The sequence below is a fragment of the Oncorhynchus gorbuscha genome, linkage group LG06 (assembly GCF_021184085.1).
Source record: "Oncorhynchus gorbuscha isolate QuinsamMale2020 ecotype Even-year linkage group LG06, OgorEven_v1.0, whole genome shotgun sequence".
Lineage (NCBI taxonomy): Eukaryota > Metazoa > Chordata > Actinopteri > Salmoniformes > Salmonidae > Oncorhynchus > Oncorhynchus gorbuscha.
In genome coordinates this window covers 83,604,121-83,620,411 of record NC_060178.1, presented here as the reverse complement: position 1 = coordinate 83,620,411, position 16,291 = coordinate 83,604,121, and the positions used below count along the sequence as shown (strand labels likewise).

The 16,291-nt window shown below is 43.3% G+C and overlaps 1 protein-coding gene across 1 annotated transcript; it reads right to left on the bottom strand.

Moving 5' to 3' along the window:
- Positions 1–1,437: 1,437 nt before the first annotated feature.
- timp2a (TIMP metallopeptidase inhibitor 2a) lies at positions 1,438–15,985 on the bottom strand. Its single transcript, XM_046354327.1, has 5 exons — positions 15,534–15,985; positions 6,898–6,998; positions 6,685–6,793; positions 5,907–6,031; positions 1,438–4,117 (listed from the first exon to the last, which is right to left on the bottom strand). Exons 1-5 carry the CDS (start codon positions 15,661–15,663, stop codon positions 3,920–3,922), a joined length of 663 nt encoding a protein of 220 aa, XP_046210283.1. The 5' UTR covers positions 15,664–15,985; the 3' UTR covers positions 1,438–3,919.
- Positions 15,986–16,291: the final 306 nt, after the last annotated feature.

Below are 16,291 nucleotides of genomic sequence, written 5' to 3'. Positions count from 1 at the left end.
TGCCAGGAGGTGTTTGTGGCTTTGACAGATCTAATGCAGTCCCACCTCTGACACTGCCAGAACAACCGCAATGCGAATGTCGGCTAAAGTGGATCTGATTGAGTAGAGCCCTAAAACAGCCTGCTCTCCAGACCCTATATAGTGCACTTCTTTTGACGATAGCCCTATATAGGGTGCCAAACTCTGTTCACACTTAAGTTTTTCACACTTAATGCATTTGGCAGTTTTGAGGAGTTTTTTCCCAAAAATAACTTGGTAATATTTGAACCAGGCCATAACCTGGACAGTGAGACTGATTAGCAGCTCCATGCTGCCATATATCCCACTGAGGTGTAATAAATACTGGAGACTGTCTGCCTGTTGTTTTCAAGGTAACCTACTCATTTTCACATACACCAATCCATGGACTGTCTATATCCGGGTTGCATCCGGTTTATACGGACTAACATCAAATGTACACTTGTTGTGCACAGGGATCAGCGACGACATCACGTTATCCAAAAACATGGCAGACATGTCGATGAATATAAAATGCTAATATCTTAGGCTATAAGTGCTAGAAAAATATTCTGTCTGTGACAACGATTTGAATAATTCAATCGATGTTTAGTGCACAAATTTCAAATCTGACATCTCTATATGACCGTCTATTGAAATAGTCTTTGTTAAAACTGTAGTACCGAAGTTGACTGCTCCTGCAGTTTTGCTGTTCTAGACCGGAACACCGGAACCCTGGCCCCTTGATCTATCCATGAATTTTGGTTTGGTTAAGTTCTAATTGCCACAGTGGGAACATTCTCTCACTTCCTGATTAAACCAGTCACTAAGTCAGTGTATGTCGATACTATTCTCAGGAGGTGACCCTGAACATTTCCCAGTCCATGTGATCAAAACAATCTTGAAGGATAGATTCTGATTTGTCAGACCAAGTTTCTGCCTATAAGTGGGGAGGAGCAGAATGGAGGCATGATCTGATTTGTCAAAGGGAGGGCGGCGGAGGAGGGCCTTGTAGCCAACCCAGAAGGGAGAATAGCAATGATTGAGTCCTCGATGCATTTGGCGGTTGTGGTACAACGGAGTTTTATGCACAAAAATAAAATGTGAGGTAGTATTTGAACCAGGCTAGAATCTGGCCAGTGAGACGACAGCTCCATGTTAGCCACCATTAATCTATGTTAGCATTTTTAATCCTTCTGATACATTTAGAATGGCATTTCCAACATAAGGCCACATTATTGACCACTGCAAGAACAACAGCACCCAAGTTCTTTCACCAGAAAAAGTGATTCAAGTACTCCGTGCAATTTGGGATGCAGGCTCTATTTTCAGACCCAAAACAGCGATAATCATTTAGTCAGCACCCTTTAGTGGTGCAACATGGGAAACACTAAATCAAGGGCTGATAACTACCAACAGCACAGAAACACACAGAGAAAGTTATTTCAAAGGTTTGGTTTTATTTGATAATACTGTTGTATATTTTTGTACATTGGCTGAACGTCCACAAGGGACTTACACAAAGCACTAAACACATGCATAGTCTGGTTGTCTTCACACTCCACCTCTACACCCACAAAACCCCATCAACTCTTCCCTACAGACTTAGCACATGTACATCAAAGCATTGGATAAGGTAGAAGAAATATGGTATTACCAAGGGATTGCCTTCTGAAAGAGAATGAGCACCATGCTTATTACATCCAATCCGCTTTAGACCCTTGTAGATCTATACAAGGGTGAGATTCACAGGAGGTTGGTGGCACCTTAACTGGAGAGGATGGGCTCTTGGTAATTGCTGGGGCAGAATGAGATCAAATACATCAAACAGTTTCCATGTGTTTGATGTCATTACATTGATTCAGTTCCAGCCATTATTATGAGCTGTCCTCAGTAGCCACTGGTGAGATTCTTTCTCTCACATGCTCCCAGCGCAAGAAGACTTTCACCACTTTAAAGAGAACGACAGACTTGATGGGGGAACAAAAAAAAGTTATAGATTTAACACTGGAAAACAAAAATGTACTGAAATTGGAAACTCCCACTTTTAATTTGTGCTTCTGTTATTTTATCATAATTTATGACCAAATTAATATAATATAGCAATCTACTGAGATCTGAGGAGTATGTGCCTCAGATCTCAGAAGATATATATATATGCATCCTTTCATGTCGATGTGGTTTCCTGAGAAGTTACACTTCTCCAGGCATTGTGAGATGTGATCACCTGCGCAATGCAACTGACTGCAGTTAAGACGACCTGGCTGTCTGGTTGAGTCCCATAAGACACCCTATTTCCTTTGTAGTGCCCTTTTCTCTCCAATTAGTAATTACAGTCTTGTCTCATCTCTGCAACTCTCGTATGGACTTGGGAGAGGCGAAGGTCCTCAGAAACACAACCAAACCAAGCTGCACTGCTTCTTGACACAATGCACATCCAATCCAGAAGCACCGATGTGTCAAAGGAAACACTGTACTGGTCAGTGTGCACTGCGCCCGGCCCGCCACAGGGGTCACTGGTGCATGAGGAGACAAGGAGAGCCCTGGCGGCCAAACCCTCCCTAACCTGGACAACGCTGGGCCAATTGTGCACCGCCCCATAGACCTCCCGGTCACGACAGAGCCTGGGCTCGAACCCAGGATCTCTGGTGGCACAGCGATGCAGTGCCTTAGACCACTGTGCCACCCGGGAGGCTTGTAAGTGCTACTTTTGACCAGGGCCCATATAGTGCACTATATGGGAATAGGGTGCCATTTGGGATACAGTCTGCCTGACTGCAGTACGATATTAAAAACACTAGAGGATCACTTGGTTTGGTCTTTACTGGAATTCCTCTTCAAAGTGCAAATCTAGTTCTAGATCTAATGATGCAAATAACAGAAAAGTATATGCATAGGTTCTGTACAGCAATCTAGAGAGAGTGGGTGGAGACAGTGAGGGGTGAGGGGGTTGTTGAGTCTAGAAGGGGCATCGAGGGGGGGGGGTAAATATGTGATACCATAGGCATCCATCTCTATCACATGCCATAGACTGGTCCGGTGAGACATGCATTCTAGAAGGTTCTTTTAAAATGTTGTTATTCCCATATTTGTCTGACTGGTCTGCTTTGGTTATTCAGACAAAATGAAATGCAACTATTTATAAAAACTAAACACCTTTCTTACCAAATGTCTATTAGAACAAGCTGGGAAGTCCCGCCTCACCATCAATCTGATTAGTCCTAACAGCATGCTTATGAGAAGCAACAAATAGCATTTGACTAGTTAAAAAGAAAGGCATCTTGGAATATGGCTTTGAAATCAAACAGAATGAGGAAACATAAGTAATGTTGAGCCATCATTGAATAGATATGGAGTCGTTCTAACCTGGGTACGTTTGACAGGGGTAGAGAGCGCACTACTTTTGACCTGGGTTCTGTTGCCATAACCAAGAAATTATCTGTCCTCCTGACGCCAGCCTCAGGGGGATGTGACATCACCACCACACGACCAGTATAGACAAGTCTTGTGGCACTAAATAGCTACACAAACATCCTGAGCCCCTGTCTAGCTCCTTCCCCTAGCCTCTAAAACTTCTGTGTTTTGCAATCCTGAAGGAACCGGATGGGTGTAAGCAATTTGACAAATACCATTTAGGGGGCTAGGTGGAGTCATCACCATACTATCAACATATCCAGTCCCTTTAGATCTGCAAACACAAGGGGTAGTAGCTGGGAGTTGTTTTTGGAACAGTACATTATTAACCAAGCTCTCTTAAATCATTCAGCTTTGCCTCGTTATATTTTATATGTGTATCAAATTAATGTTGTCCTCTCACACAGAACTTATTTTCTCCCCGAATATTTCATGAAATGTTTAGAAACATTTTTCTTTAATCAGGTTGTGCAGTGGGCAGCTGGAAGGGGGTAGGGGCAGAAAGTGACTAGGGGTCCTCGATATCCAGGAACTCCTTCTTGGGCGGAGTCACACCGCGATACCAGGAACAGGAGCCATCGGCCCTCTTGACGCAGGTGTAGTGGTTAGCTTGGCGACCGTGCACCTGCTTCTCTATCATCAGGTCTGTCCACAGACACTCCTCTGGAGCAGAAATGGCACAGGGCAGGGAGGGGCAGCGCACAATCTACACAGAGAGCGAGACAGACACACAGGTTAAAAGGACCAAGTACCTTACTGTAATAGATCTCCATTTAAAATGGGCAAAAATACAGTGGAAAGAAAAAGTATGTAAACCCTTTGGAATTACCTGGATTTATGCACAAATTAGTCCATTTGATCTGATCTTCGTCACAACAATAGACAAAAAGTGTGCTTCAACTAAAAACAAATTGTTTACATTGTGTATTCAATATAGTCAAGACAAATACATTCACAGTGTAGGTTGGAAAAAGTATGTGAACCTCTAGGCTAATGACTTCTCCAAAAGCTAATTGGAGTCAGCTAACCTAGAGTTCAATAAATGAGACAAGATTGAAGATGTTGGTTAGAGCTTCCTTGCCATATATTTAAAAAAAACACAATAAGTTAGACAATGCTTCTTGTGAATAGCTAATGTGAACCATGTCTTGCACAAAAGAGATCTCAGAAGACCTAAGATTAAGAACTGTTGACTTGCATAAAACTGGAAAGGGTTACAGAATTATCTCTAAAAGCCTTGCTGTTCATCAGTCCACGGAAAGACAAATTGTCTATAAATGGAGTAAGTTCAGCATTGTTGCTACTCTCCCTAGGAGTGGCCATCCTGCAAAGAACTGCAAGAGCACAGCGCAGAATGCTTAATGAGGTTGAGAAGAATCCTAGAGTGTCAGCTAAAGATTTACAGAAATCTCTGGAACATGCTAACATCTGACGAGTCTACGATACGTAAAACAAGAATGGTGTTTATGGGAAGACACCACGGAAAAGAAGCCACTGCTGTCCAAAAAACCATTGCTGCAAGTCTGAAGTTTGCAAAAGTGCCCCTGGATGTTCCACAGCGCAACTGGCAAAATATTCTGTGGACAGATTAAAAAGTTGAGTTGTTTGGAAGGAACACACAACACCATGTGTGGAGAAAAAAGGCACAGCACACCAACATCAATACCTCATCCCAACTGTAAAGTATGGTGGATGGGAGCATCATGGTTTGGGGCTGGTTCTGCCTCAGAACAGATTTCTATCAGACAGACATTTATTCCCAAGTTTATCAAGACATTTGGCAGGAGAACGTTAGGCCATCTGTCCACCAATTGAAGGCCATCTGTCCATCAATTGAAGCTCAGAAGTTGGGTGATGCAATAGGACAACAACCCAAAACACAGAAGTAAATCAACAACAGAATGGATTCAACAGAAGAAAATATACCTTCTGGGGTGGCCCAGTCAGAGTGCTGACCTCAACCCGATTGAGATGCTGTGGCATGACCTCGAGAGAGCAGTTCACACAAGACATCAGAATATTTCTGAACTGAAACAGTTTTGTAAAGAGAAATGGTCCCAAATTCCTCCTGACTGTTGTGCAGGTCTGATCCGCAACTACAGAAAACATTTGGTTGAGGTTATTGCTGCCAAAGGAGGGTCAACCAGTTATTAAATCCAAGGGTTCACATACTTTTCCCATCCTGCACTGTGAATGTTTACACTGTGTTCAATAAAGACATGAAAACATTAATTGTTTGTGTTATTAGCTTAAGCAGTCTGTCTATTGTTGTGACCTTTATGAAGATCAGATCAAATTTTGTGACCTCTAGATAGTTACTGGTTGAAAATACAAAAATCAGGAAATAACTGATAAAAAAAGAAGTTGTACAACAGCTGATGAAACTAGGATAGAAAACACAGGGAAACAGAATTGACTGCACTAGGCCTTTAAGATTGGTTTTCCTAGCCATCTACCCCTTCCACATTACTCCTTGCTTCCCACCACCTCCCTACCTTGCAGTCACAGCCCATCTGATAGCGCTGAGTCAGACTCTTCTTCTGAGTGGGGCTCATGGACTCCCAGGGCGTTATGTAGTCACACAGGGTCACATGCATCTTCCCACCTGCCTCCACCTTGCCTACAGGGAGCAACAGAGGGAGAAAGAGAAGGAGGTTGAGAGCGAGGTGGGGGGAAAAAGGGGGGCGGGGTAAGTAGAAGGAGCGCGAGAAAGAAAGGTTCTCTAAAACAGCAACAGATGTGGTTCTGAAACGTGATAACTGAGTCACTGAAATCAGACAGCAGCTTCTCTTTTACAAGCCCCCCCCCCCATAGATCGGGGCAGATAGCGATAAGAAAATGGAGAAGAGGTGGTGAGGGACGAAAGGGGTGAGTTGTTGGAATGCTTGTCGGACAGAAAATGGTTAACACCATACTGAGGTCCGTCCGGAGTCCTAAAGAATCCAGAAGGAGGAAAACGCTAGCCTCAGCAGTTCCTGTTCTGGTGTTCCCTGTAATTAAGCTGAGTGTGTGTGTAGGGAAACCAGAGCGTGCATGATCTAATGCCCCTCTGTATGTCTACTCCAGTTATGCTCACTCAGCACCATCTAGCATAGCCTCATCCCAGATCTGTTTGTGCCGTCTTGCCAATTCCTATGGTCATTGTAATACCAATAACCTTAGGAGTAGGCACGAGAAAACAAACAGCTCTGGGATCAGACTACTTCTAGCACACAGCGGAGGGAGATTACGCCATGTCATCAGTGTCAGGTCAGGTCAGATGACTAGCCTTACCGGATATTAGGTACTCCTTCTTGCCGCTAGTATCCAAGGTAACACCACACACAGCAGAGACCGGTGAAGTGAAGATCGCCTCAATGTCCTGGTCAGGACCCTTAAACATCTACAACACAATATAACAGGTAAGGGGTTAGATGAACACAGGTCTTAGATCTAACAACCCCAAATCAGGGGGGGGGGGGTTAAAGTTCATGGATGTATTCTCACCTTGATCTGCTTGACCTCATACTGGATCCTCTTGATGGGGTTCCCATAGATATCATTCCCAGTATCCACCTCCTTCTCCCCCACCACCTTCGCTCGGATCACTGCAGGGAGACAGATATGGGGTCAGAATACACAAAACAAAGCTTCTGTTCGAATACTTCCCTCAACAGTACAGCTCATTAACCACCTGCAGATGGAGCCCAGGCAGCCTAAACAGCAGCTTGTAGTTCCTACATCAATAAACCCCAACACAGTGAGTCAAAACAACTTTGTTTTGACTGTTTCAGGTTGTGAACTAGCTGCCAGTACCATTCCACATCACGATTTGTTAGCACATATTGGCAGGGAGGGATGTGTGCTTCACTGAAACAAGGGAGTGATTGAGGCACATTATCAAGGAGAGAGAGAGCACGCAAGAGAGACAGGGACAGCAATAGCAAGAGAAAGAAATCAGAGGACACAATATAGGGACACTGAAGGATAGAGGACAGAAAGTGTGAATGAGCTGTAGTTCCTGTGTGTGTGTGTTAAAGACCTCTCAGACTACATCATGCTTCAGCTATGGGAAGGGAATGGAAAATATGAGCAATAACATAAAATCACCAGAGAGACACTCCACAGGGGTGACTGCCATTGCTCTACACCCTTGGGTTCTCTTTATGGCATGGAACAGACAAATACAGAGGGGTTCACTGCTCCCCCCGCTCTCTTTCGCATGCTTTTCTGCACATGTAACCACTTCAAGTTCATACACATGGCGCTGACTGAGGCTGATGCAAAACACACGCCAGCGGTGTACCTGGCTGGCTCCCTCTCCTGCATTCCAGGGAGTTTTTCCCCTCTCGTTTCCTGACCTCATTCAGGTCCAGAGGCTAATGAGCACTAAGGACCCTGGGTATACAACTGTGTAGAGAGAACTAGTGCTACATTTTTGGGGGAAACAATCACATGTCGGGATATTATTTGACAAGATATATCGTTTTGACAATGTGGCAATATTATTTTTGCGCTAGTTGGCTGCAGTATTTATGCATTTCCATCACTGATCCAAACTCATTTGTGGCTCTTGTCCCTCTGCAGCAGACATACAGTGAGCAATTTGTTTGGACTATGGAATCGCAATACAGTCACAGTATTGAGTCGCAATACATATAGAATCGTGAGAATAGGCACTAAGTATCGGCACCTAAGTATCGTGATATCGTATCATGAGGTCCCTATCAATTCCCAGCCCTAGAGAGAACACTCAGCTCAGGGTAACAGTGTAGGAGCGGCAGGTAGCATAGCAGTTAAGAGCATTGGACTAGTAACCGAAAGGATGTGGGTTCAAATCCCAGAGCTGACTAGGTGAATAATCTGCCGATGTGCCCTTGAGCAAGGCACTCAACCCTCCTGTAAGTCACGCTGGATAAGAGAGTCTGCTAAAATGTAAAAGTGATTCAGGACTGCTGCCTGTTTAACGACTTTTGCAGGAAATATGTTGTTTTCCTAAATAGGCACCATTTCCCCCGCTTGCGATTTCTTAACTAGGTCATAGGCGCACAGTGTTGAGTGCAGCAGAAACTCTAGGGTAGCAGAGAAAGCTAAGAGGTTAAAAAAAAACACAATCATAGCTATGCAGAATTACTTATACATCCCAGCACTAAGCAATGTCTTTCCATGAAAACCATCCTGAGTTCACCCAACCCTCCCTCGACCACACCCCATCTCTCTCCCCATCAGAGCAGTGGTTCTAGGGGGTGACATGGCCTCTCCCTTCCCAGCCCCTGCTGGAGCAGGCTGGGAAGTCCCATGTCTTTCCCAGGGAATAAAGACGTAAAATTAGCTGTAAAATAAATCTGGTGCAATGAGTGTCACTTCCCACTGGTTGATTCAACATTGTTTCATTTCAATTCAATTACACTGAACCAAGGTAGAATAGGCATGTGTCCAGTGAGTTCTCACTTCGGAGTGATGCTTTTGTTGTACATTGTCCCGAATTTCCTCTGAATATGGACGGGAGCATAGCTTAAGCATATTCTTGGCCTCCCACTGCAGTTTAACTCATTTTGATGAGCTTGGTGGGACTGCTACACTAAGAGGTATGTACGTATGCTCAAAATGACCAGGACACTGGGATTCTGAAGAAGAGTCAACACCTGAAAGTCAGAGGATCCCACCCTGTAAGTCAATAGTGTGCGTTTTTATTTAAATTTAACGAGGCAAGTCAGTTAAGAACAAATTCTTATTTACAATGACGGCCTACCCCGTCCAAACCCTAAACCGGACAACGCTGGGCCAATTGTGCGCCGCCATATGGTAGCGCCAATCACAGCCGGTTGTGATACAGCCTGGAATCGAACCAAGGTCTGTAGTGACACCTCTAGCACTGAGATGCAGTGCCTTAGACCGCTGCGCCACTGAGAAAGATTATCATAGAGGGAATGGTCAGAAGGATGGGAGGAAGTTTGTGCCATTTCCATGGATACCATGCATGTGAGAAGTCCTTAACTTTGTTTTTTCTTTTGTGTACCCAAAACTGACAAGCCTGATGTTAAGCTGCCAGATCAATGCATTAGAGAGAGAAAGAGATGCATACACTACAAATAAATGTATGTGTGTGTACTGTATGTCTGTACAGTAGTGTGTGCACAGCACCCATCCCACTGGGCAGAGACGTAATTTCAATGACTAGTTTTGATTTACACTGAAAAATATATATTTTTAAACGCAACGTAAAGTGTTGGTTACATACGCATAAAAATATTATTTCGCTCAGATTTTATCCACAAATTTGATTACAATCAGGAGGCTGAAGAAATTTGGCTTGGCACTTAACTTTTACAGATACACAATTGAGAGCATCCTCTTGGGCTGTATCACCGCCTGGTAAGGCAACTGCACCGCCCCCAACCGCAGGGCTCTCCAGAGGATGGTGCAGTCTGCCCTACGCATCACTGGGGACAAACTACCTGCCCTATAGCAACCAATGTCACAAGAAGACCAAAAAGTTCAAGGACAACAACCTGAGCCACTGCCTGTTCCCCCCCGCTATCATCCAGAAGGCGAGGTCAGTACAGGTGCATCAAAGCTGGGACCGAGAGACTGAAAAACAGCTTCTAGCTCAAGGCCATCAGACTGTTAAATAGCCATCACAAGCATATTAGAGGCTGCTGCCTAGACTTGAAGTTACTGGCCACTTTAATAATGTTTACATATTTTGCATTACTCATCTCATATGTATATACTGTATCTTAGTCTATGCAGCTCTGACATTACTTGGCCAAATATTTATGCAGTCTTAATACACACAAAGTAAAGGAATAGTTAGATATTACTGCACTGTTGGAGCTAGAAAACAAGCATTTCGCCGCAATATCTGCTTAACACGTGACCAATAAAATGACATCCGTGTTAGTGAGAATTTCTCCTTTACCAAGATAAGTCATCCACCTGACAGGTGTGGCATATCAAGAAGCTGATTAAACCGCATGATTACACAGGTGCACCTTGTGCTGGGGACAAGAAAAGGTCACTATAAAAATGTGCAGTTGCCACAACACAATGCCACAAGTTGAGAGATTGTGCAATTGACATGCTGACTGCAGGAATGTCCGCCAGAGTGTTTGCTAGAGAATTGAATCTTCCATAAGCCCCCTCCAATGTCGTTTTAGAGAATTTAGCAGTACGTCCAACTGGCCTCACAACCGCAGACCACTTGTAACCACGCCAGCCCAGGACCTCCACATCCAGCTTCTTCACCTGCGGGATCGTCGGAGCCCAGTCACCCAGACGGCTGATGAAACCGTGAGTTTGCACGACTGAAGAATTTCTGCACTGTCAGAAAATCTCAGGGAAGCGCATCTGCTTGCTTGTTGTCCTAACCAGGGTCTTGACCTGAATGCAATTTGGTGTCGTAAGTGACTGTCGTTTCATTTGGCAAATGCTCACCGTCGATAGCCATTGGCACACTGGAGATGCGTGCTCCTCATGGATGAATCACAGTTCAAAATGTACATTTTAGTCATTTAGCAGACACTCTTATCCAGAGCAATTATGATTAAGTGCAGATTTTTGACCTAGTTGGCTCAGGGACTCGAAACAGTGACCTTCCAGTTACTGACCCAACGCTCTTAACCGCTAGACTACCTGCATCAGGTATATGGAAGACAACATGTATGGCATTATATGGGCTAGCGGTTAGCCGATGTCAACATTGGTGGACAGAATGCACCATGGTGGCGGTGGGGTTATGTAAGGGGCAGGTATAAGCGACAGACAATGAACACAATAGCATTTTAGTCAATGGCAATTTGAACGCGCAGAGATATCATGACGAGATCCTGAGGCCCATTGGTTTGCCATTCATCCGCTGCCGTCACCTCAAGTTCCAGCATGATAATGCACAGCCTCATTTCGCAAGGATCTATAGACAATTCCTGGAAGCTAAAAATGTCCCAGTTCTTCCATGGCCTGCATAATTACCAGACACATCACTCATTGAGCAGGTTTGGGATGCTTTGGATCAACGTGTACAAGTGTGTTCCAGTTCCCACCAATATCCAGCAACTTCGCACAGCCATTGAAGAGTTCTACAACATTCCACAGCCTAAAATCAACAGCTTGATCAAGAAGGAGATGTGTCATGCTGCATGAGGCAAATGGTGGTCACACCAGATACAGACTTGTTTTCTGATCCACACCTCTACCTTAAGGTATCTGTATTCCCAGTCATGTGACATCCATAGATTAGGGCTTAATGAACTCATTTAAATTGACTGATTTATATGAACTGTAACTCTGTAAAAATATCTCTGGCATTGTTGCATGTTGACTTCATATTTTTGATCAGTGTACATTTGGTTAAGTTGTCAACTAACTTGAATTCAACAAATGTCACCATGTCAAAAAAAAAAAAGCAATTCCCTTATGTTGATGACTTCTTGAAACTCCAATCTTTTTCACGTTGATTCAACGTTGTATTTATTTTTGTTGCTGAAGTGACGTGGAAACAACGTTGACAACCAGTTTTCCCCAGCAGAATCTCTTTGAAGTGGTCTGTTGCTGTCCCACTGCATTAGTCTGGTGCGGAGCGGGAAAACCCCAGGAACATTCCTGTCATTCCTCGCAGCTACACCCCTCAGAGGAAGGAGGGAAAGAAGAAAGGAGGATAGAAAGAGAGAAAGAGCGAGAGAGGACTGTAGTTCTTAGAGGGACTCCAAAGCAGAATTTATACTAACCTACTTAGTTCATCTTATCCTCCCTTGCTCGCTCTTTATGTCTTCCTCTCATCCTGCTGTGCCACGTCCACAAACCAGGCAATACTCCAAGCCCCACAGCAGACGCTGAAGCACTGTAAACTCACAGGGGACTGTGTGCAGTGTTTCCCCTGTATTATTTTAGCAGCAGCTCACCACCACTGCTAAATTGTTGCTGCCACACACAAAAAAAAAAAACACAAAAGTATGTGGACACCTGCAAAAACATCTTATTCCAAAAATCATGGCCATTAATATGAAGTTTGTCCCCCCCTTTTGCTGCCATTACAACCTCCACTAATCTGGGAAGGTTTTCCACTAGATGTTGGAACATTGCTGCAGGGACTGGCTTCCAGTCGGCCACAAGAGCATTAGTGAAGTCAGGCACTGATATTGGGCGATATGGTGTTCCAATTCATCCCAAAGGTGTTCAATGGGGTTGAGGTCATGGCTTCTGTGCAGGCAAGTCAAGTTCTTCCACACCGATCTCGACAAACCCTTTGTATGGACCTCAGTTTGAGCACGGGTGCATTGTCATGCTGAAACAGGAAAAGGCCTTCCCCAAACTGTTGCCACAAAGTTGGAAGCACAGAATAGTCTAGAATGTCATTGTATGCTGTAGCATTAAGTGTTCCGTCAATGCTCCAGTCCAATGGCGGCGAGCAAATTTCATGAAGATCCCGATGAACAGTTTTTGTGCTGACATTGCTTCCAGAGGCAGTTTGGAACTCGGTAGTGAGTGTGACAACCGAGGACAGACACTTTTACGCGCTTCAGCACTTGGCAGTCCCGTTCTGTGAGCTTGTGTAAGACGTTTCCACTTCACAGTAACAGCACTTAGTTGACAGTGGAAGCTCTAGCAGAGCTTGAGATGAGTGTGTGAATGTATGTGCGCACAGAGTCAAAGATAACACACCTAATCTTTCAAGGAGTTTTTAAATTTGACTATTTTCTACATCAAAACACATATGGAATCATGTAGTAACCAAAAAAATAAAAAAGCTTCAAACAAAATATATTTTTATTTGCTTTTCTTCAAAGTAGCCACCTTTTGCCATGACAGCTTTGCACTCTTGGCATTCTCTCAACCAGCTTCTCCTGGAATGCTTTTCCAACAGTCTTGAAGGAGTTCCCACATATGCAGAGCACTTGTTGGCTGCTTTTCCTTCACTCTGCAGTCCAACTCATCCCAAACCATCTCAATTGGGTTGAGGTCAGGTAATTGTGGAGGCCAGGTCATCTGATGCAGCACTCCATCACTCTCCTTGGTGAAATAGCCCTTACACAACCTGGAGGTGTGTTGGGTCATTGCCTGTTGAAAAACAAATGATAGTCCCACTAAGCGCAAACCATCACACCTCCTTCATGCGTCATGGTGGGAACCACACATGGGGAGATCATCCATTCACCTACTCAGAGTCTCAAAGACAGGGCAGTTGGAACCAAAAAAATAATTTAAAAAAATCAATTTGGCCTCATCAGACCAAAGGACAGAGTTCCACCGGTCTAATGTCCATTGCTCATATTTCTTGGCACAAGCAAGTATTCTTATGTGTCCTTTAGTAGGGGTTTCATTGCAGCAAATTGACCATGAAGGCCTGATTCACACAGTCTCTTCTGAAATGTTAATGGTGACATGTGTCTGTTCCTTGAACTCTGTGAAGCATTTATTTGGGCTGCAACTTGAGGCTGGTAACTAATGAACTTCTCCTTTGCAGCAGAAGTAACTCTGGGTTATCCTTGCCTGTTGCGGACCTCATGAGAGCCGGTTTCATCATAGGGCTTGATGGTTTTAGCAACTGCCCTTGAAGAAATGTTCAAAGTTTCTCCAGACTGACCTTCATGTCTCAAAGCAATGATGGACTGTAATTTCTCTTTGCTTATTTGAACTGTTCCATAATAATGGACGGTCTTCTACCAAATAGGGCCATCTTCTGTATACCACCCCTACCTTGTCACAACAAAAAAAACTGATTGGATGAAATGCATTAAGGAAAGAAATTACACAAATTAAACAAGGCACACCTGTTAATTCAAATGCATTCCAGGTGACTACCTCATGAAGCGGGTTGAGAGAATGCCAAGGGTGCAAAGCTGTTATCAAGCCAAAGTGTGGCTACTTTTAAGAGTCTCAAATATATTTTGATTTGTTTAACACTTTTTTGGTTATTACATGATTCCATATGTGTTATTTACTAGTTTTGATGTACTCACTATTTTCCACATTGTAGAATGATAGTAAAAATAAAGAAAAATCATTGAATGGAGTAGGTGAGGCCAAACTTGACTGGTAATAATATATAAATAAAAACAAATAATTTGTTTAATATAACTTTTTGGGATGTAAAAACACTTTCAGTGTACACTTAAGAGAACAGACAAAGTTTGTAGAAATGATTTTAAAAAACTCAAGGTCAATCATTCAATCTTCGATAACTTGAAATCACCCCAGAAAAAGCTCAAGCAATGAAACCAATTGATTTTGTTTGAGCATAAGAACACAGAATTAGCCATGGCAAAATGAGTAGAATTGCAGGAAAGTAGCCCCTTTGTTCCAGAACAAAAACCTTGCTTATTTCTAATAACACACCTACCTGATAATATTGTATGGTGCCATGTACAGGGTAAGAGCCTTAATCATTTTTTTTTGCCAATATTGGGCTCATTTTTTGGGCCGGGATTATAGATAGTTGGTGTTGGCATCATTCATTTACTGGAGTGAGTAAAAAAAAAAATTTAAAATAAAAACCTCCAGAAATGAGCTTCTCACAGTTCTACAAAAAAAATTTTTTATAATAATAATAATAAAATCTAGGGGAAACAATGGCATGCCTGTGTCACCTCTGCATTACTTACTATCAGACCCTGTCCAATATGTCTGCAGAATTTTCAGGAAGAAAAATTGCCATGGAAGCCTTCAAATCTCTCAAGCAAAGTTTACTAATAATCTCCTGTTTACATTTGAGGTTGGAAATTGGTCAATCAATTCTCATCAGTCAACAGCCAGTGTGGAAAAGGGTGGTTCCATGTCATTTCAGCAAACCATGACACCAACCATCTCAGATTGTTATGAAATTAGTTTTTTTTTTTTTTTTAACACAAAAATGTTTCCTTATGCTTGTTTTAATATCATTTGATGAGACATCAAGCTAATTGATTGGACACAAATTGGCAATTTTAATTTAAATTATTTAACATATTCAATAAATATAGTACCGAACATCCGATTTGGAACAAACTTTTTCTAATAAAGAGTAAGACCCTGAATAAGTGACCAACTCTGCCACCAGTGTAGTGACTTTGGGAAAACAGACAGAACTGGCAAGCACACCTTGACAGAGGCTATAGTAATGACGCAACAGAAGGTACACGTGAGGGCGTAGCCTGTCAATCACTTACCAACGTCCGCGTTACAGAAAGCCTGTTGCGGATGCACGGGTGCACAGCTGCAAGCTTCCACTAGCTCCTCTGCCCGCCACAAAATCAGTACGGTCAGCGTACAGAGGACGCCGTTAATTGACAACGCCATTTTCTCCCGCGTTGTTTACCTTCCTTTGAAATGCGGGGGGGAAAAAAGTCCCTATTGAGAGTGAAATCCGTTGATTGCTGTCTGTGTGCGTAGGCGATCTGTGTGTGAGTACAACTACAATGAGTGTGTTGCTCCGAGACCAATGACAAGAATAACGGAAGAAGACCGCAGGTCCTGGGTCCCCACACGCAGTTTAGCAGTTCTGCGCAGGAGGAAACGAAAATCCACCTTCAGAACGTCGTGAAGGAACCGCTGATGCACTGTCGAACAGTGCGACTGTTCACTGGAGTCTATTGCTCTTCCTTTCGGGATCATATGAGTTTTAAAGGCTGCTGCATGTTGGACTCCTCCCCCCTCGGTAACGATTCGTCCTGTGGTAGGCGCTGAAGCCCTACGTTCAAAGTTTTCCTCTTCTCATATTCTCTCTTCTGAATCACATCCCTATTCTCCGTCTGTAGCTGCTGCTGACGTTATCAGCATATTCAGAGAGAGTGAGAACATTATAAATACCACCAATATTTATCTGTTTATTTACAGTGAATATTATATATATAATATATTCATACCCCTTGACTTATTCCACATTTTGATTACATTTTTGTTATCTCACCCATCAACCCACAACACC

Excerpts from the sequence above, each read along its gene's own strand:
- timp2a (XM_046354327.1), bottom strand. The coding sequence starts at position 15,663 with ATGGCGTTGTCAATTAACGGCGTCCTCTGTACGCTGACCGTACTGATT. Across the intron at positions 6,794-6,897 it reads ATGAGGTCAAGCAGATCAAG|ATGTTTAAGGGTCCTGACCA; the intron begins GTGAGAATACAT and ends ATTGTGTTGTAG. Across the intron at positions 4,118-5,906 it reads AGATGGGCTGTGACTGCAAG|ATTGTGCGCTGCCCCTCCCT; the intron begins GTAGGGAGGTGG and ends CTCTCTGTGTAG.